At 39.1% G+C, this 22,002-nt stretch overlaps 1 protein-coding gene across 5 annotated transcripts in view; it reads right to left on the reverse strand.

The window, feature by feature from the left end:
* abcc3 (ATP-binding cassette, sub-family C (CFTR/MRP), member 3) overlaps positions 1-19,481 on the reverse strand; it is a 54,708-nt gene extending 35,227 nt beyond the window's left edge. For 3 of the 5 annotated variants that reach the window (XR_002063030.1, XM_013273355.3, XM_025909647.1), the window contains exons 1-3: positions 19,159-19,481; positions 1,814-1,990; positions 996-1,109 (exon numbers count right to left, since the gene is read on the reverse strand). Coding sequence is in view for 4 of the 5 variants with exons in the window: in XM_013273355.3 (XP_013128809.1) it covers positions 996-1,109; positions 1,814-1,990; positions 19,159-19,194 (327 nt within the window). In the remaining variant the exon portion in view is untranslated. The remainder of the gene's footprint in view (positions 1-995; positions 1,110-1,813; positions 1,991-19,158) is intronic. The other 2 variants (XM_005447951.4, XM_005447952.4) reach the window with 1 other exon arrangement.
* Between the last annotated feature and the right edge of the window lie 2,521 nt (positions 19,482-22,002).

Consider the following 22,002-nt stretch of genomic DNA (forward strand, 5'->3'; position numbering starts at 1 on the left):
GCAATGTCACCTACAGGGATTTTAACTCAAAGTAGCATATGAGTGTGAGAAACCCTTTGCTCTTGCATAGTTTAATTTGGTTTTCTTTTTGTTGTTGTTGTTGTTTTATTGTGGCATTATGTCTTAAATGTATCAACCTGAGAAACATTTGTGTGTTTGTGTCTTTGAAGTACAGTGATACAGGAATGTTTCCCACTTCTTGTTACTTCAGGAAATCAAAAAATAAATAGCTGAAATACTGATGCCTTTGGATTTCCTGACAAAGACCAAATAATTTAGCTTTGGCCCGCAGACAGACATAAGCAGAAACGGACACAGAATTACACAGTGCTTGCTACGTTTTCCTCTTTTGTTTTCTTATTCTAGGCCATAACTGCACATAAGATAATTAAAAAAAGTTTGAGGCTTCCCGCTCTTTAAGTACTGAATCACATTGTTTGTCTATACAGGCTCCTCCACGTCTCTGTGGATGTTTACACAAAACTGACTTATTTTGTTGTGCTTCATAGCCGAGTTACACTGGCTTAGACCAAGCTAGGAGAAAGGATTTCAGCCTTTCACCCACACACACCAGTATTTGAGTGTGTGCATGTGAACATGAACAAAGATTCTGATCACACATTAACTGGCCACAGCTGGTTATTGGTGTGTAATGTCAGCTTTGATTTTCTGTTACAGTCATGTAAAAGCACCTCCGGAGCACTGAAGGCAAGCTAACTGCCCATGTTGCTTTTAACTTTATCCATCATACGAACAGCTGCTGTCATTTTGGCAAACCAGTCTCTGTGACTCTTATCTTTTATCACTCAGATATTAATCTCTTCTATATGTGGTCTACATCAAATACAGCCTGTATTTGGATATGCAAAAAAACATTTGTATAACTCTAAAAAAAAAACACTGTGACTTAAAAAATAAAATTATATATATATATATATATATATATATATATATATATATATATATATATATATATAAAAAAACATGATCCTCACCATGGTCATGCCAAGCACGAGTGGGGTTACATAGTAGATGGGCGGCTGTTTGCCCTCGTGCAATGTGTAGAAAAGATCTGTCCAGCACACAATCCACAGCAAAAGGCCAAATGCCTGAGAGCAAACCGAGAGATGAAGGGAGAGAAAACAGACACTGAATTATATAAAAACAAAGAAATAAGACAGAGAAATCAAAGCCATCAAAATATGAGGAGATTTCTGGCCAGCCTTGTGCTTGATTTAGTTTGTTTGTTTGTTTGTTTGTAATATGTTTATTTAGGCTTCAAGTTCTAGACACTCTCTGCTGGTCGAGTTAATGTGATGATATATGATAACCTGAAAATCATTTAACCATCTAAAACCATCTGAAACAGAGAAACAAAGTACTCAGTTACTAAAATTGATATACTCTAGTGCAACCTTACTTTGAAGTACGTTACTAGCAATCAAACACATAAAAGAGGCTTTAAAAACTGCATTCAGAGAACATGAAATGCTCTTCTTTATACTACGGTTATACCAAATATGAGAAACAGATGACATATTACTCAGTAATTATTTAAATAAATTAACACAATGTACAATTTATAGACAGTAAACTTGAATATCTGAAAGATAAATGTTGAATCTAACATGGTTCAGTATTGGACCCTTGAGTTTTTATTTTATAGACATGAATATATGAATTATCTTGCAAAATCTCACACATCATTGGGACCTTCCTACTAGTTTTAAACACAATAGTGTGTGCTATGTGATATTAACATACACTGAACTATAATAAACTAAAGTGATGAGTGTACGAAATGCTCTCTCACCGTCTTGAACCTGTTCAAAAGTGACATCATGATGTATCCTTTCTTGTTCTTCTTGAGACAGAAGATGTAGATTGGGCTGACAGCCCACAGATAGATGCACTGCACCCATGAGAGAACAGAGAGCTGAAAACACTCTGGGAGGTCAGGCCAACTTGAATTAAATGTCCGATTGGATACCTGTGGAGACAAAAAAAAAAAAAAACAGCGGTTTAGTTTACATACCTACGTCTCACTGAAAGACCCACAAAGCTAACACCTTGTCTAAACTGCACAAGCTGGAATCCCACCTCCACAACCCACAGAATTTAATCACGCCAACTAGTTTCCTTAAACTAAAACTTTTAGTAAACATCTTGTGAACATCTGCCAATATCTACAAATTGAGGGGCAGGAAAACATGATGTGCTGGCCTGCAAGAATATTAAATCTATAAATTCAAAGGTGACCAGCTTTTCAAGAGGGTAAGGTAAAGAGCAACAACAGCCTAAAAACATTCCTATAATGAGTGGTTACCTACCTATTGGAGGAAATTTAGTTTCTTTGATGATTTTATATCTGATATTTGAATTTAAACTACACATGATATATAGTGAAACGAAATCTGGGATTGTGTTGATCACTTTCCTTAATAATCAAACTCAAAATCAATCACCATGAGGATAAATGTCAGGATAATTTGGGGCTTTTAATAATTTCTTTGAACTGGATATTTAAAAACTCCAAATTACCATAATATTCACGATCATAATGGGTATACAGGTAAACTGCATTCAATTCAGTTTTATGTATCTAACGCCAAGAGCATTTTATTTCGTAAGGTAAATGTGCATTAATACTGTGGATAATGTTCACCTTGTCATTTTGACTTTTCATCCCACATTTTTTACTTCAAGATTAAAGCCTATCTGCCAATTGATAAATCAGTCTATTTTAGATGAGCCAACACTGGTCCACACACTGCAGTCCACCTGCATTAGGAGCAGTGGAGGTTAAGAAACTTGTACAAAGTGGGCAGCACTTTGATAATGTGTAAATATTAAAAGCTTTAGCGTGACGTGTCAAAGACAGATGACTCATTTACTTACAGCTGAAGAACAATATCTGATTAGCCCAGAGGACATCCGGAGGAGAACGTTAAGTAAACATTCGCAGATACGTAACTCTGACAATGCAGTTATGGTGCTCCCACACGGCTGAAGGCCCACCCACAGATCGAACCAAGATAAACACAGCTGCCAGCATCTAACCACTCTTCAAACCCTGCCACGCCCATCTGCATGGCTAAGTGTGTGCTCACGCGTGCGTGTGTGGCTGTAAAATGGCCCTCTCCACTTCAGATAGTCTTAACATTGCTCAAGAGCAAGCAGTGAAACCAGTGGTTCTCTTAATCTTCTTAACGATTTCCCAGACCGTGAACGTGAGCCTTCTGAACTTGTTATTTTTAAACCTAAATTCATGAACTTCTCCCAGCGTGTGTTTGCAGTTTTGACTACAAAAATGTACGCACTTTAGCCTTAATAATGACAGGAAACTAAAAGAATTCTCAGACCATGAATCTACCGTTTATCAGCTAAGCTTCTCCATTTCACAGTCCAAACAGAAATGTATTTTCTGACTCACAGGATGTTAAAATCCACAAGCCAAAACAATAAGCTGTATTTTTCTATTAGATACACATTTACTTCAGTACATTGTCACAGAGATAATAATCTATTATGTTTAACATCAACTTTAGGAAGAGGCTGCAGCAAAACTTCAGCAAAATTATTTTAATCAGCGTGCTGGTTTAGCTCAGTGAGTGAGCAGGTGACCATATGCTGTATGAATGGACCGCAGTAGACCCGGGTTTGAGTCCAGCCCATAGCCCTTTGTTGTATGTCGTCCCCCCCTCCCTCTCTCTCTCTGTCCCTGCTTTCCTGCCTAGCAACACTGTCTCTATCCATAAAAGGCCAAAAGAATGGTATTAAAAATAAAGAATATTTCAATCAATGGTTAATCAATATAAACCTGAATACAAACTCTATTCTAAATCATGCGGGCCTACAGACAGGTCAGTGACCCGCTGTAACTGCCAGTCTTTTAGGAAAAATCTAATTCCAACACACTGGCAAGTGGTTGCAGCGTCCTAGCTGTTACTAGATGAAATTGGCTGTAAGAAAGCATGTGATGGTGCATTAAAGACCTCCCTGCAAATGCATTGGTTGCTGCAGACAGCCCCTATTACCTATTACTGAAAAAACATGTTTCAAAAGGTGCAACTTTTACTTTGAAAGTAAACGTACTCCATTTCAGGTTAGCATTTTTTTCTAGTTTCACAACTGCTCTGTGGTTAGTTAGCAAATGTTTGCAAACAATCATCTTCTATGCAAGCTATATGTGATCGAGGTAATCTGGTAGCAGTCAAAGCAATTACAAGGAGAATTTTTGTGTAGCAACTCCGTTGTGACTGATATCACCCAGCGACAGACAGCAACCTGTAGTAACCACTGGCAAACTGCGGGGGAAATACACTTTCTTCCCTAGTGAGTTGAAGTTGCCAAGGAATCCCCAACTAGTCTCTAGGTCTGGGTCCAAAAAAAATCCAGATTTGCTGAAATTATATCAAAATTTGAACACTACGAAAAGGAATCTGTTTGCGATTGTTTTGGTTTTAAACTGCTCAATGAAGCATTTAGATAAAGGACACCTTGCTGCTCCTACAAGGACAAACAGGTAGAGGTAACATGCTGTTAAATAAATCGATGTACAACCCGAACCCTGCTAATAAAATAAACTAGCACTGCATGTCTAGTTTACCTAGCAGGTGTGATAGCTGACAGTGTTTTAACAAAGACCAAAGAACACTGGGTGCTAATGGCATTATATCAGCTTCAATAGTTTGGACTGGTGTAACCAGTCCAAGCGCCTAAACCTGTATAACACACAAGCTGTCATTTTTAACTTCACTTTTTATGAAAATAACACAGGGAAGCTAAAGTGTGCCATGCTAATTAGTGAGAAGTGTTAACAGGTGGCTATTGTCACCTCTGAATACAACTGTGTTAGCTCCTGTTTCCATTTAAGCTAACCATCTCCTGTCTGGACTAATACATTTATCACACAGGCATGAGAACAGCACCAATCTTCTTCTCTGGTTCTCTGGAACATACAACTTTTTTCAATGATCCATTCAGGTTAACCTGACACATGAAGGGTTACTGCAAGAAGACGTTACTTTTCCCCTAATTGAAGTAGTGACCTCTGCATGCTTTGCATTGCAAATTTGCGCAGCAACTAATAGGTCCACCTCCTCTCCATTTCTCTTTCCTTCAGGTCAACCTGAGCAGCAGGACAACACATTATTTGTGTTCAGATTGTAGTATGTAAAACACTGCTGGTCTCACTTGGCATGGAGCACTGCACTGAAAGGCAAATAGTAAATGAAAAGCAGATATCGTCACTGCACGGTGCACACAGTGCACAGTGGAAAAAGCACTGAGTAAATACCGAGTTTAATGACTGACCATTAATGAACATCATCATCATCATCATCACAAATGCATTGAGTAGACCATAGAGCTCATGTAACCATTTCTTTTAATCCAAACCTTGTTGTTCTACTAAAACTAAAAGCTCACTACAAAAGAATGCTGTGGAAGTAAACACACTCCCTTTCAAAAATATGTGGTTCAGAGACGGTCTCTGCTGCTGCGTATCAAAGTTATGGCCTAACTGTTTAGGTACTGTTTTTTGTAACTGTAAAAGATTAAAAGATTAAAACTCTGTGTGTGAACTGATATTGATTAAAGAAAAACAAGAAAATTAACAAAATGTGTTTTAGAAGCCTTAAGAAACACCAGAGGCTTCTATCAAGCAGGAGATTACGCTGCAAAAACATCTTAGCTGGTGATTATCATGAAAGGGAAGAGACAAGCTACTTTCAACACACTGCAGCTTCTACTAAATGCACTGTCTAGACTTCATTCTCTTTCACAGACTTTCAAGGTCGTTGTCTCCACACTAAACACCTGAATGTTGAGACTTTAACAAAAGGAGAGATGTAAAGGTTCAGAGAGCGGGGCAGGAGAATTTCTTTTCACAAGACTGAGAAAATATTAGTAGAAGCAGAAGCAGACTGGAGTGTTAAACTGCAAGCCGGATATATTTCTGCCTTATGAGTCTCATCATGTGGTAATACTGATCACATTGAGTGATAAGAGCCAGGAAAGATTCAATAGCGGCATTTGACTTAAACATCCTGGTACATCGGCTTGATGGTAATCAAATCAATCTGATTTATACAGAAGCTGCTCTCTCGCCTCATCAGGAAACATGTTATCTTTGACTAAAACCACAAAGAAGCAAATTGTGCCACTCTGCATGTCAATCACGCTCATTAATCAGAAGTCATTAGCCAATGAGAATATCCTGCATAATTCTATTTTCTAAATCTTAGAATTACTAAATGTGACTCAAGTGGATGAGAGCATAAACCAGGGATCTCTGGGTTAAATGAGCTGTGGGCCACTGCTGGCACTGTCATCTCATGTGAGGGTACTTTAGTGTTCAAGTAGTACAAACAAAATAAACAAAGAAAGCCCACAAATATTTCAGAAAGTGTAGTGTTTTGTTTGTTTTTTAAATTTCAAATATTGTCTAACAAGACAAAACTGCAAACGCAAACACAATTTTTCTCCCCCTCACTCTGAACTAACTGAAGCTTTTCCTTGAACTACCAAATAAACAAATTAGTCCTCTCTTTCTGGCCACACACGTGGCAGCACTTCTGCTATAAATATGTATTTACCAAAATAAAAATGCAGACTTAAGTGTACACATTAGTTTTTGACTGCTAGTGAAAACTGTTTTCTTCACAAATAACTCTCTAACTGAAGTAACACAGCCAATCCCTCCACATGTTTGTACTCTCTTATTTTAACATTGCACTCAACAACAAATGAACCCTCACTGACAAAAAAAGTAACTTCAAGGGCCAAATTGCATTATATTTCTTCAGGTCAATATACGGGCCTCAAGTAGGAATGACGTGGGCTGCCAGTGGCCCCTGGGCCGCGAGTTTGGCCGCTGCCATAAAAAACGGATAAACAAGATCCATTGTTTTTCTTGTGACATTACCAATAAGTTTGATGTGTCACATGGCCCTCTTCCTATTGAAAAAACAAAAGTTGTATCCAAGATGGCCGACTTCTAAATGGCCACCATGGTCACCACCCATCTTGAGGAGTTTGCCCCTCACATATACTAATGTGCCACAAACAGGACTTTAATATCACCAACCATTCCCATTTTATTACGGTGTATCCATATAAATGGCCCACCCTGTAAAATGAACAAATAAAGAAAGTAAAAACACAAAACCATAATGATAAACATTCTAATTAAAAGGTCTTTTAATAAAAATCTCAGGCCTCTCCCGTCTTTTTTTCTTGAACTTTTCATGTTCTAAAATCAAAACACTCATCAGATAGTGAAAAGTTGAAGCTTTATATTTGATAAAATTTGATAAATTTAAATGATCACTTTATCACCTGAGCTTCAAGTACTACTACTTTCAAATACAACAAGCAATGCAGGTTTCAGAAGTACAAAATCTCTACTGTACATGCTGGCATTTTGACTTTTAATACAACCAGTGAGTCAGAGCTGTTCTTTGGCTCGCTGAGACTCGCTGTCTAATTTGTTTAGACTTGCTGCAACGTGTGCTTTTAGGATGACTCAGTATGGAGACACAGTCATTCTATTGCATACCCCCATCTGCCCCCTAAGCTTTCAGTGACTTAATGAGACAAGCGCATGTCAGCAACCTCAAAACTGGAAATTTCGGGACTGTGACTTAAATATCCAATTCACAAAATCACTGAAGTGAAGCTTTTCGATACATTTCACATCACTAAATGATTAATGTCATGGTCCTGGGTCATTTTGACCCAGTGTTCTTAGTTTTCCTGTGGTTTTATATTTTGTTCTTTGTGTTCTTAGGATTGTTTGGTTTGGTATTTGGATTCCCCCCGTGTCCGTGCTTGTATTGTAGTGTTTGTTCTGGTACCGTGTTCCATCCTTTGTGTTCTGTATTCTCCTCATCCCCTTGTGTATTCCTTCTTCTCTGCCTCTCTCTGTGTACTCTGTGTTGTGTTTAAGGTCCACATCTTAGTGTCAGTATTTTCAGTTTCGTGTCCTCCCCACTCTGTCATAGGTGATTGTCCTCAGCTGTGTTCCCCGTGTGTTCCCACTTCCCTCATTACCTTCTGTGTATTTATGTCAGAGTATCCCTTTGTTCCGTGTTGCGTCGTCCCTCTAGGTTGTGTGCTTTCCCTCCTGTCTTCCCAGTGTTTTCCCAGTGCCTCAGCTCTAGTTTTTCCCAGTATAGTTTTGTATGACTTATGTTCCCATTAATAAAGACCTGCCTTTTGAGTTATCCCCGCGTGTCTTGAGCCGTGCATTTGGGTCCTCTCTCGCCTTCACACAGCCGCCCCATGACAATTAAGGCCTTTGCTAAAAAGTTGTCGCCAGAGAACACTTGACTATCCCATGTCAAAATCAATTTCATAAATCTTACTGTCAAAACCTTGGGGTGATTTATAAATGGTTTATATTGCAACTGATTTGAGACTAAAATGAAAAATGAAAAGATTTCAAATTAACATCACTTGAAGTGACACTGAAAATAACCACTGTTGGTAAATTATAGATTGACAGTAAATTAAACTGTTAGTTGTTAACTGATAACAGAAGTAGCAAAAGCACACACTTGTGTCTTTTAAGCAACTTTTAGCGGAATAAAAATATTCCGCTAAAAGTTGAAACTACCGATTCAACTTCTTCACTCAAGTTAAACTGAAAAGCTTATTTTTGCCAAACTAATTAAACCTCATGTCATACTAATATCATAATCGAATAGTATCGATACAAGGAAATACAATTTCACATAAAATTGCACATCTAATTCACTTAGTTTGACCAGAGAAAATCTGCTCTATTTGCTTCTGACTACAGTGCAGGAGGGTGACTGGTTAAAGTGAGATTTGGCAGGTGTGCACCACTACCACCAATCTGAAGGTGTCAAAAATGAGTGGTGGTGCAGCATGAGGTCACAACGATAAGTCACAATGATTTCTATTGTGAGAAGCAGCTTTTTTGCACAGGTTGTGATCAGCTGATCAGCGCTGCTGGTCTTTGTTAAATTCCATTGATTAATCCACAAAGTACAAGCAGATGTTACAAGAGCCATCATGTCGAATTTCCCATCCCGAGACAGTATAAAGCTACTATACAAGTGTGATTCAGTCAGTGAATCGACATCATCCGCTTAACTGAACATGAGTGCTATAGAATCATGAACACAACTTATGGATCTACCAAACTACTTTAATCCCTGATTTATATATCATACACACGTTACATACTACATTCTGACTTTGTGATCATTAACACAAACTCTAATTTTGTAATAAAGCTTTTATTGTTGATTAGTAAACTTAAGGTCATTTTCAGGATGTCTAATATTACAGGATCTTAACCTTACCTTGAAGTAACCTGCAAAATGAATATGAAAAAAGGGGAATCACCATCTCTAGGTTTGGAGTCTTGTGATTTTTCCACTAGCATCCCACCTACCTTTCTGCATACTTAAAACTATAAGAACATCTATAAATATTATTTCGGTTAAGTATTTGTTTTTTTAAATCACCCACTGAAACTGATAACAGTCAAAACTATTAACTAAAGATAAATTAGCAGTCAGTTTACCATTTAATAATGATGATGGTGATTATAAAGTGCTATCACTGAGTTGTTAAGGCAGTTTATTCAATAAAACACTGTTCTAAGAGTGGAATGCTGAACAGCTTAAGAAGTAATGGAGCAGAGCCATAGGTGGTGTCTTTTTTTTAATTCATCCTTTTTAATCCTGGTGCTTACAGTACATGTTATGCTAGTAGCAAATAACTGAATAGGCCTACTTCCTAACTCCACATTCCCAGATGTTTTTCCATTTTCCATGTTTATTTTTGTTTAACCAATGACGTCATTTGAACACATTTATCAAAATGGTGAATCTCAAGCTTACTGAACATTTACTATATACATGCAATGTTTTGGTTTATGGTTTAGTACTCATCTATTTGATTTTCAGAAGCATAAAATTATCAACAAGCCTGATCAGGTAAATTACAGTGATACACAGAATACAATTATCTACAGCAAAAAGAAGGATCAAGCATCTGGCACACTCGTCTTCTAAGTACCTGTAGCGACATGCCCAAAGCAATGCAATCATATGATTTGTTTTGGCACAGTCTAACTTTCTTACACAACCACATGCATTTAAGATTCAGCCTTCAATTTTACACTGAATTTTAATCCTTAGACTGTTTTTTTATCAGCAAAGTGGTGCATGCTCATCTCCTTGTGGAAATCTCGGACATCTGTACCTGTAAAGCTGTCGTTTGCATAGCTTAGCACAAAGACTGGACTTAAGGAAATAGATAGCCTGGCTGATTTCAGTTTAGTTTTCATACTGTATGAAATAAGTTACCAAATGGTAACCGGTGAGTTTTAAATGCATTAGGCCCATTTTGATGTGGTGGTAATTCTGATCAAGCACTTTGCATGTTTTCCTGTGGTTATGAAACGGCACTTCAGATGTGTATGAACACAGCTTGGTACACCTTGCCTTGGGGAGACAAAATTGTACTCTGTGCAGCGAATGCATTAGGCCTGTTTTATTAACCTCATTTTGTTGCTAATGACTGTAAATACAATTTTGTGGCTCTAGTTTCATACTTTAATTATATGTGGTTTAATACAATACACCAGAGTACTGAAAGCCATAGCAAGGGAATTACTCAGTACTGAGACACTGTGTTGTGCAGGGGAATTATATTAACTTGTACCAGCTTCTATTATAGAGTGCCTGTCTTAATAGATGAATTACCATCAACCAACACAGTTTAGTCAGGCTTATGCTTTCTAGCATATCTAGAGGTTTGAGAAAATCAACAGGCTCTCCATCTGTTCTCTGTTACACTGAAAAGCTGTCCAGTGGTGTGAATGGGAGGCTGACGACAGTAAAGACTGCAGGGGGACAGGAACTGCTGCTGGCTGTGTTTGCTTACACCGACACATGGAAAACATTAGCATTTTACCCATGGATCTTTGTTCTGTAGAGTGGGCATTGCTGAAATAACTTAAATGCAGACTACAGTATAGATGTTCATATTTGGAGCAGATAAAAGATGATACTTTACAGATCTGTTGTGTAACTTGGGGGGGGGGGAGCCTTAAAGAAAATACAACAAACCATAGAGGAAAGATAAATCACAGAGAAAACTGAAAGCATGAAGAAGTCTGAACTGCAGAAAGAATGCTTTTACACTTTAAACCCATAATGTTATGGGTTCACACAGAGAACCACATTTATTAAAACATGATATCGTGAGCCTGTAACCTACCTTACTCATGCAGAGCTGTTAATAAAGACATGTCACAACTGTCTGAATTACCAACTTTTGCTGACTTAGCAGTCTCTCGGTTCAGGAAGTAGACACTGCATCGGGGGAATTTTTCCTACGGCATCACTACTTCTCCAGGCCAGAGTGGACAGATATAAACTGACATTAAAATACCCGAACTCATAATACACATGTAACTACATTTTTTTTCCTACAACAAAAAAGCAGCATTTGTTTTCAAGGAATTAAAAAAAAAAAATAAAAAAATCAGACTTCAAATAGCAACAAGCAACTTCCACTCCATCGGGCACCACTGTCACAAAGATCAGGTCAATTTCTATTGTACAGCGACCACTTGAGGAGGGATGATTAGTTTGGAGCAAATCAACTAAGGATAACATCTTTCCTCAGACTAAACCAAAAATAAAAATGCACAAATGTGCTGTCACATAGACTTTGGCAATATAGCTAGGAGGCCCTCATGTATTACCACAGGGCTACTTCCATCCATCCATCAAACTTCTACCGCTTATCTGGGTCCATGTCACTGGGACAGCAGTCTAAACAGATAACCAGACCTTTCTCCTTGGCCATCTCCACCAGCCCTTCCAGGTAAAGGTGTTCCCAAGCTTGCCGAGAGATGCAATTTCTCCAGTGTTGTCTGGGTCTGCCCCGTCTCCCAGTTGGGACATGCCTAAAACACCTCAACAAGGAGGAGTAGTAGCTCCACTCTCAGCCTCTCCTGAATGGCCGAGCGCTTCAAGCTATCTTTAAGGGAGAGGCCACCCCCTCTTTAAAGAGTGGGTGATCTCATAAAATAAACCAACAGCTTCACTTTCACCCTCACCACAATCTGTCAATCTCCCAGTCCACTGTGGCCGAGATACTTAAACTCTTCCATCCTGAGACTTCCTAACCTGAAGCAGGCACACCAACGTCAACAATAAGCTATGAGGTAAAACAAAAGTCTTTATTTTGTCTGTGCAACTAGTGGCAGACAGATCTGCACAGCAAACCTGAAGGGATTGCAGGCTGATCTAAAGATTGCAGTTATAAGGTGATTAAATATTAATAGGATGTCATTTTAAACTGTTGGTTACTACTGTTAAGATGGTCAGTTCTCAGCTGCTATATAGCTATAAAAGGCTACCAAATGAGATGGAGGATAGAAAGCGAAAAAGTCAATACTTTACTTTTATGGATAATGAAGAATAAATAATGTAAAAATGAATGAAGAACAAATGTGTACAGTAAGTTTGTCTTGTCAAGACACACTGAATGCACCAAGCACATCTGCAGACTCATCACCTCATCAGTAATCTCACTTCCCTACAGAGTGTGACAAGGGTTTAAAATCTCAAAAACCGCTACGCATTCGACGTCTACAGTTTAATACCACCTTTCCCACCAAGTGCTTTTCCAATACAAGAACTTCCTCTTTTTCAATTTCAATTCAGCTTCAGCCACGTAGTATCCAACCTCTGCCTAAGAGCCGCACATGAGACAAACTATTCCAGCCTTACACAACAGCTTACACTACACTTTAAAGTCTTTGAGAAGACGATGCTCAGCCCCTCCTGCACGGCTGATCTTCCCCACGGCACTCAACTGTAATCCAAGCTGCTGCTGACAGTTTGAATTGTTGGTATATAAGGCTGCTGATAAATAGGCTTTGGATCAGTCTGATAATGTGTGCGCTGCATACCATGCATTCTGTCTGACTGTGCTACGCCCTCCTGTACGAGTATGGGTTACAATAAGTGGGTATTTCTTCATTCTGGCCGAATTCACATCAGGGTGACATTAGTGTAATAATCTTTACATGCACATTTAAACCTGCCCAACCTCAGCTTTGATGCATACTTTAATAAAACTGACAAAGGTTTTAATAAAGTGCTGTGAGACAGAAAAGTTCTTCACACTTAATCAGTTATTGTTGCCACTACTGAACATGTTCTGGCATTTTCTTTTATTTAAATATACTTTGATCTCGGGGAAACTGCAGAGTTTCTCACACACACACACACACACACACACACACACACACACACACACACACACACACACACACACACACACACACACACACACTGTACTCTTTACTTGGGCGGTGCAAGAACAATCATGTGAGACTTACCACTAATTAATCCACGCACACTTGAAAACATCCAGTCGCTGAAAACCACCTAGCTCCAGTCCTTTTGGCCATCTGGTCAGGTCATTGTTGTGGTGGTCCCTGAAATTAATTTAGCTGCTTCTCTGGAAATTCAACAACTCCTTTAACAGATCATCTGCCACCATCTAACCCTACCCTTAGCATCCTCCTCCATCACACCAACCCTCCTCGTTTCCTGCTTTGCTACATCCATGAATCTTCCTGTCCTCTTCCTCTTTACCAGTCTAGCAGCTCCCTCATCTCAGCCTCGCCTTTCAAAGTTTGTCCCCAGTCTACTCAACCTGAGCCGTCCCTCTGATGTACTCAATTACAATCCTGTTCCTCATGGTCACTCCCAATGGTGGCTTTTAATTAATACCTTAATCATGAAGATATCATACTTAGCTTAAATGGCTTAAAGGACATTTTTTTAATCAATGTGTTCAATTCCAATTATCTTTCAAGTAATCAGTTCAAAAGCTTTTTTCTTATTAGCAGCCAATATAGTAAGAATGAGGGCCAAGTGGGCACTTTAATGGTGAGTGCTTTTTTAAATGCTGGAGTGCATCTATTTTACATTAAACAGAAACATACAGTTATTATCTATATTTCTTTTTTATGTGTAGCCAAAAAGCATTTTCCACATCCAAACTTCAAACACTGTTGGGAAAAGTTCAGGAACATTCTGCAGTCCTCCTTTCTCTATTCTAGTACAAATAAGGAGACAGTCTGTGTCAGAGGGGCTCCTGCTTCCAGAAATACTCCATTTGGTTCAAGTGTTTAGGCCTGGGTTGAGCATGAAGAGGCAGCACACAACTAGACAGAACTGGACAGTTAGCAGCTGTATTCTCACAATGATACACAACACAGACTTTGTACAACGGTGGGCTAGGGAGGTTATCAAAACAGTACACATTATATTCATCAAAGTGTTTAGAATTTTCATGTAAAATACATCTATATAAAACCTTTTTCCCTTTATAAAAAAAAGACGTGATTTTCATTTTTTATTTCACATGACAGCATTCACAGCAAGTCGATGATGAAGATTTGCAGGTGGTAGCAAACTGCTGTGTCCAGTGCTGAGACTGAACTTTCAACATCAACTTTGAAACCAACAGGGAAGTGTTTAAAAAGCTCAGAAGAACTAAAATTTGCAATCTAATGAGAACTTGATCCATACAGGAAGATTATGTGGGGAAGCTCCCAAAAAGCAGCTGTCAGATGATTTTATGGAGACAGTTCTGGCAGATGGTGCACAGGCATGTGCAAAAAGATTTGCATGTCTTTTGAGCCTTTTTTGTCTGCTCCGTCACTGCAAAGCCAAACCAATAAGACTGGAACCACCTATGTCACATGGTAGCCTTTCAAACATTAGCTCAATATTGGTATTAGCCGATATCTGTATTGGTTGACATGAGCTTTCCTGGTCGATATCAATATAGTCAAAGTTTTTTATTTTTTTTATTTTATTTTATTTTTAATCATTGGTATTTCACAGTCTGCAACTGAATAGCCACTTAATTGTTGGAAGTCAACAATAATTTTCTGCCTCTTTTAAATTGGGAAATAGTTGAATTTTATTTACACTTTGAAACTTAAAACTTTCTTGAAAAAGAAAACTGTGAAAGATGTTTTGATGATCATTTAATATTACACACTGAATGACTCATTTACTCATTAGCCATCAAAAAGTGGGATTGTGGCCCTTTTACTAAACACAACCTGGTTTTTTTTTGTCTTTAAAAATATTCAGAAACCAGAGTCACAAAATTAAAACTCACCACAAAACACAGGGCACATTTTCTGTAATGTGGCTTCACGTTGATTTACCACAGAGGCATCAGCATTACAGACACCCTTACCCAGTGTCACAATGACACAAATGTCAAATACGGGGGACGGCTTGCCTATAAACTCTTATAGGCTTTATGATAGAAGTAAACAGGTCAGAACCAAACAACAAGGCCTGCGGTTTTCCCATCCAAATCTTGTCAGTGTGAGGTTTCAAAGCAAAAGATTCCGCTGCGTAGCACTTCAAAACCCCCTTTTAATAAATCCTGTGTACACGCTCATTCACACAAAGGCTAATTCATAAATCACCCGACAAGGAAATGAGCAGTGCAAACGCTGATTTTACTACAGCCATGTTTGAGCAATCATTTAGAGGGGAAAGGTGCACACTGCACCTTTTGCAAACAGTGAGGGAACAAATAAAGCCCTCTCCCATGTGCTAAGGGGCATATACCAAGGAAATTAAAGGGATAACTAGTGATCATGGACGACAATGAAGTTCGATGACTTGGAGTGATGACAGGCAAAACAACCTTTAGCAATAACTGGTGAACGGTTACCAACTTTAAAGTGAATGATTGAAATGACCATCAGTGGAATGGAAGGATCCGACATGGTGACAAATTATTAGGCTGCCTACAGAAGCACATCTACAAGCGAATCACTTTATATGTGAACGGGGGCTTTAGTATTTAACCTGACTTGCACTGTGCAAGGGGATTACAACTGCCGGTCTGTTTAAAGCGGACAGCAGCAAATAGGATAGGCAAATAGGCCTCCACAGCAAGCCAGCACTTAATGTGAGATCCAACCAGATGCAGGTCTGCAGCACAGTTTGGTTCAGATTCTGGTTTCTTTTGTGATAAAGCCTTCCTAAACTTCAAAAGATCCCACAGAAAAATTTAAACAAAGCCAAATAATCTGCATCTTTGTACATTCAGGTGCTAATTAACAGCTTCGTATCTACAACTGATTAAAAAAAGAGAAAATGTTTTACAACTGAAGACACTTATTGATGCATTCTGTACAATCACTAACTAGTTCAGACTCAGTGAACTACGCCAAACTCAGATTTAAATGCTTTAACAGAAATAAAGGTTAACTTTTCTTTTTGTAAGGTTACTTAACTTTGAATTATTTGTAGCATCCATGCATCGTGATATTACAGCTGAGTAATATCACGAAGCAGTCAGGTGGTAAACGCTGAGAATGGCCGTTTCAAGCCAAAATACTATTTGATATTCACTTGGAGCTCATTGTGTGAGATTCAAAAATTCAGGATTTTATCCTTTTAAAAATTAATTTTCATTATCTTCAACAGCTGTGGTCATCTTTGGCTTTTTCTAGCTTCACTTGTGTGTATATCGCATCTAGTGTAACTACACCCGACTTCACCAGTCCAGCACCTGCTGGTCAACAAGCTTCTTCGTTTTGCGCTGTTTAGCGGTGGCTGGCACAAATCCATACTAAACAGCCAGACAACCCCTCCAAAAACAAACAAACGAACAAACAAAAAGAATCATTTTTATCTGAATGGGTCTGATTGATGTTTACATGCGCAACAGTTGGCCATCAATACACAATTTGTTGCTAAACTGTGAAATGAAAGCCTTAAGAAGCTATTCGTTTAGTGCTTTACAATATAGCTGCAAAATATTCCAATTAAAACAGCACATTGTAAATGGTCTTTCAACCACAGAAAGCCAGGCAGGCCATAACTATGAAGTACATGTGGACAAATGGCATCCAGGCAAATCTAGTGTTAGTGACTGAGCATGGCTGTCGGTTACCTTGCAATGTGGTCATTTTGTAATCTGCAGTCTGCAGAGAAGTGACCATTGTAACCTCCATGGGAGCAGCATATACACTTTCTACTCTCTTACCGTCACTCACCCTGGGAAATACTCATTTGCCGCAATGTCACTTCTTTAAAACAGACTTCCCCAAACAGAGACAGTCATAGTAGTCAAAGCTAAATGATGACACTCTGTAGGCAGTGTTTGCATTCTCACAGAGGTGGGAAGTAACAAAGTACAAATACTAATAATAATAATAATAATAATAATGCATTGGATTTATATAGCGCTTTTCAGGGCACCCAAAGCGCTTTACAATGACATTATTCATTCACGCTCACATTCACACACTGGTGTAATAATCGCATTTTCAAAACAAGGCTCGTTACTTTTGGTTTAATTTGAGGGGAGTTATTTTGTCATGTCACTGCAGGCCTTCAAACATTAAACCAATTTGAGCCTGAACCGTAACACATGAAAGGCAATCCTGTTCATGTGTTGGTCACCAAGGGATGTGGCATAAAAAAAACAGAGACGAAAGATGCAAAAACACTGTGGGCCATAGTCAGAGGTTAAAGTGAGCCGGTGTTTCTATTTATTTATTTATTTTTCTGGCACGAAACCGGAACAAACTGTGCGTGGAAATACTCTTTCGTACAGGATAAACAGGTTAGTTTGTACTGTACTGTGATGGATCAGTGTGTGACTGGTGCACAGCGGCTGTGGTTCCATGATCAGAGTTAGGTTACATCAAGTGTAGCAGAGGAAAATCTGAAGTTAAGCTGATGATGCTGAGAATTATTGGGTATAAAGACAGTATAAACAGTGTACTGTCAGTGTAGATGATGGAAATCAACCAGGACAGCTCATGAAACATCTGTTAAATTCAGGTGTGTAAACCCACAAACAGCAGTGAACCTCAGCAGTAGCACAGATCAGCTGATCACAGTCTGTACACTAACAAAATCTACCAGAGCTCTCAATAGAAATTATTGTGAGCTGTGATTCTTTTCCCCACACTGAGCCACTACAACAGATTTATTGGGTTCTCCACCTGCTGAAACTGCTTTAACCTCTTCCCTACGCATTTTCCTGTTAAGAGGCAAAATGTTTTTTTTCTAACATTTCCTTCTTTTTCTCTGTTCGTGTTACACTTACTGATTCAAACTGAGTATATTTATTAGTATTAAAATTCAGGTAAATATTAGTATAACACAAGGTTCAATTGGTTTGTGTAAAAATAGTTGGAAGAAATATTCTTTAAGGGGCTACTTTTATTTTCTTACTTTGAGTACATTTCAGAACCTGCACTTTTTCACTTTTACTTGAGTAAAGAAGATGAATCATTATTTCTACTTTTACTGGAGTATTTTTTTTAACAGTAGTACCTGTACTTCTACTTAAGTAGAGGATGTCTGTACTTCTGCACCCTCTGCATTCTCAGCATTAAAGCGGGGAAAATGAAACTCTGAACCGTGTTTACATTAGGAGCTGCTATCATGTTTTATGGCATTAAACCTGCAAGTATACAGCAAACGACGCACTACACCGAGCATGACCTCAGTTACCTCAGTGTCGCATCATCAATGGCAGGAGGGAAAAAAAGAGTCACCAAAATATTCCCAGTGGGAATATGATTAGTGCTGATGCTTAACTGTCAGTTTATCCCTCCTTTATTCCCAGTGAGGCTAATGTAACAAGCTATTTAGTAGCTCTTGCTCATTCTATCATCTTTCTATCGCTAATCTGTACTTTTTTATTCCTGGATACGACTACTGTTTATGGACTGTTAGAGAAGTTTAAAGATCCCGACATGTCTAAGGAGTGCCGCAAGAGCCATGAAACAGAAGTTGACAGGTACTTATCCAAATGAGGTGTTCTTTTGCACTAGTGACCGACTTCTCTAAACCGAAAACACGCAGTTCGCCGTGTCATTAACTGTGAGCTTATTAACCCGGTAAATGCTATTAGGTGGGAAAAAGCTTATTTATAGACAGCTGCGACTGAAAGAAAACAAGAGCAGCCGGTGACATAACACTGTTCAACACCGCCTGGTAGTGAACGAACTATACACCGGGGTAGTGGAATATTTTGCAGTATACCCCGCTGTTCAGGACAAACCACCGAGGGCAGATAGGGAAGGGTACTCACCCAGAAGGGAAGCTTTGGTCCGCACAACCGCTCCATCTCGGTCACAGCGGGAGCCGGGGAACCACCGGAGAGCTCTGCGTGCACCTTCTACAGGTCGAGCTCTTTGTAGCCAAACGACCTGCTTTCCTGTTCCTTCTCGTAACTGGACGCCCTCTAACTGTCACATGCCACACATACGAGTACACTGTAGCGGAGTTGGTTCGGGTGTCTGTAACGCCCCCCTCTCTCTTCACAGCGTGGACCGACCCGCGCAGTTACTGCTCTGGTACTTCCGCACTGCTGCGAGAGAAGTCATCCAGAGTCAGCTCAAGAAGTAATTCGCTGCAGGTTTTCGTAACAGTAAAAGGTTGGACATATTGCGAAGCTCCACCCCTTCTGCTGCTCCCTGTCTCACTTTTACCGTGCACGGTCAACATGACTCGACAGTACTGAATAATGCTTAGCTTCCGAGTCAGATCATTGGGGTTTACACGCGATAACAGTTTGTAGTTATGGTTAAAAAAAAAAGGTTTTGGCTGAGATTTTTTTTGTGGCCAGCATAAGAGGGCTTGGGTTGCTCACATTATCTTCACTGAGATCATATTGTGAAGTGCTCCAGACTGGTCCCGCATTCATTCTGCAGCATGACAACCACTAGAAAACATGCAGCAAGAGTGATAAAGAGCTATCATATCCTGCAACAGATGGTATGGCCCACACAGAGCTCTGATGTCAACATCAGGCTATTAGATGAAGAGAGTGAAGACAACTTAAATCCACAAAAAGAAAGCTCTCGGAGATTTTTTTTTTAAATATTTAAATAACTAGTCCTTTTAGTGCACTGTATGTGAAATTGTTGAATGGTAAATAAACACTTTTCTTTTTAAAAGCAGCCTCAAGTAATGGTGTATTTCAGAAAACGGATGTGTGCTGGAGGTCACAGGTGATGGTGATGCTTGGTTACATAAGGACACATAGTCCTGATACACTTAAAGAGAACATACAGTAGGACCACACCTCAGACCCCACCTAACAAATATATCTTCAAACTTGTATGACTGGAAAGCTATTTAAATAAAAGTTCTTAAATCCTCCTTCCACCTCCTAAACCTGTTACACTTCCTCTTGAACTGGTTCAACGTGCTTAAAAGGTTATTTTAAGATACATTTTTCCTGTCCTATAAACTCAGTTTGAGGTATTGTGACCTTAAGCGCAGTATGGGCCAAGTCAAATCAGTGAGTCCTAGTATTCTGTCATTCTCACATTTCTTCTGATCTCCAACCAGATATGGCACATGGCTGCACTTCCCTAAGCCTGGTTCTGTTGAAGGCCTGTTCTTGTTAAAAGGATGTTCATCCTGTTGTTGTTCCTCCTATAAAACAACTGAAATTAAATGAACTGAAAGGTAGACGACCTCGAAAAGAGTTTCAGCTTTACCTATGTATGGCCCTGTGATGGGGTATGCAGCTATTGGCAAACATGTCAAGCTCTGTATAAACCACCTGAGATATAATGTCTTCAAATGTTCTCTTATAAAACTCATTTGAAGCGTGATTGCTTCATTGTCCAAGTCCACAGATACTTCCTGAGGCTTTACAACAAGCTGCAAAGCACTGATTACACACACAAAAAGGCCAGAGAAATGGTTCATGATCTGAAGCATATCACATTATTTATCAGTTTGTCCGTCTGATTGCGTTAATGCATGTGCTGTATATCAAGAGTGGTTCAGCATCAGTTAAATTATGTGCAAGGTGCATACTTGTACCTAACAGTCTGATACAGACTTGGCTGAACTGGGTATCCCTGAATCGTCCCTTAGTTATGCAACTATAGGCTCACACTGCTGTGTGGGTACTCCTGTGGTACACTGTGATGTGGTTTCAACACCACTGCCATGTGGTTTCTGTATTAGTACAATATGTTGTTACATCTCTGTCTTCTCTCTCTTTGCTCTTGCGGTCTTCTTTTCTCTTTCCCCTCACTCCTCAAATAGTCATAGCAGATGAATGCCCATCCCTTCTGTGCAGTTACACTCTGTTCATTTGTGGATTTCTGCATTCTGAGCCAAGTCAAAGATAGGAAAGTAAAAGTCAAAATACTTGTACTGAATATTGCAGACATTATCGTATTTACTGGAATCAAACCTTTAACAAATACGTCCCTATGAATGCCAAAAAAGCAGGCTCCAGAAGTACACCTACTGAGCATGCCTGATGTAGCAGAAAGTGCTGCTGCTGCTCTGAGTGTTGCTGTGAGTGAACAATCAGAGCCTAGATTTTACTTCAGAATATCCACTCCACGGCAACATTTGTTCCTCCACATAAAAACAGATGCACCTCTGTGCCTTAAGGATTAACCTCAGAATCAAACACTGCCAGTGTGGTCAAAAAACAACCCACGCTTCATACTGACGTCCACAATTCAGTTTATTATCCTCTCATAATGCTGAAGCATCGTAAAAAACCAGAGACAAATAAAATCATTTCAATTTTACACATGACATCCATCTCAGAAACGTATTTCTTTTAACAGAGTGCGCAAGTGCTTAGCAAAGTTAACGCGCATAAGTCTACCGCCTGTCGTGTTATCGTTCTCGCAACTTCCGGTTCCTGTGACTCACGGAGGCGGGGTTTATTCGACAACTATTTAACACCAAAAATTTATTTAAAGAAATGCATCAATAGACTTTTAAATTATCTTGTGGTGTTTCACTATAAGTGTACACAAATATAAAATAAACAGAAAGAAAATAGACCGAAATCAAAATGACGATTTCACGTACTAGCTTCTGGTGTTGTCATGGCAACCTCTCGACGGCATTTCAGCGTGGTTAAGTAGCTTTTACTGCCTCTGAATGTTTA

This window comes from Oreochromis niloticus, linkage group LG8 (genome assembly GCF_001858045.2).
Source record: "Oreochromis niloticus isolate F11D_XX linkage group LG8, O_niloticus_UMD_NMBU, whole genome shotgun sequence".
Taxonomy (NCBI): domain Eukaryota; kingdom Metazoa; phylum Chordata; class Actinopteri; order Cichliformes; family Cichlidae; genus Oreochromis; species Oreochromis niloticus.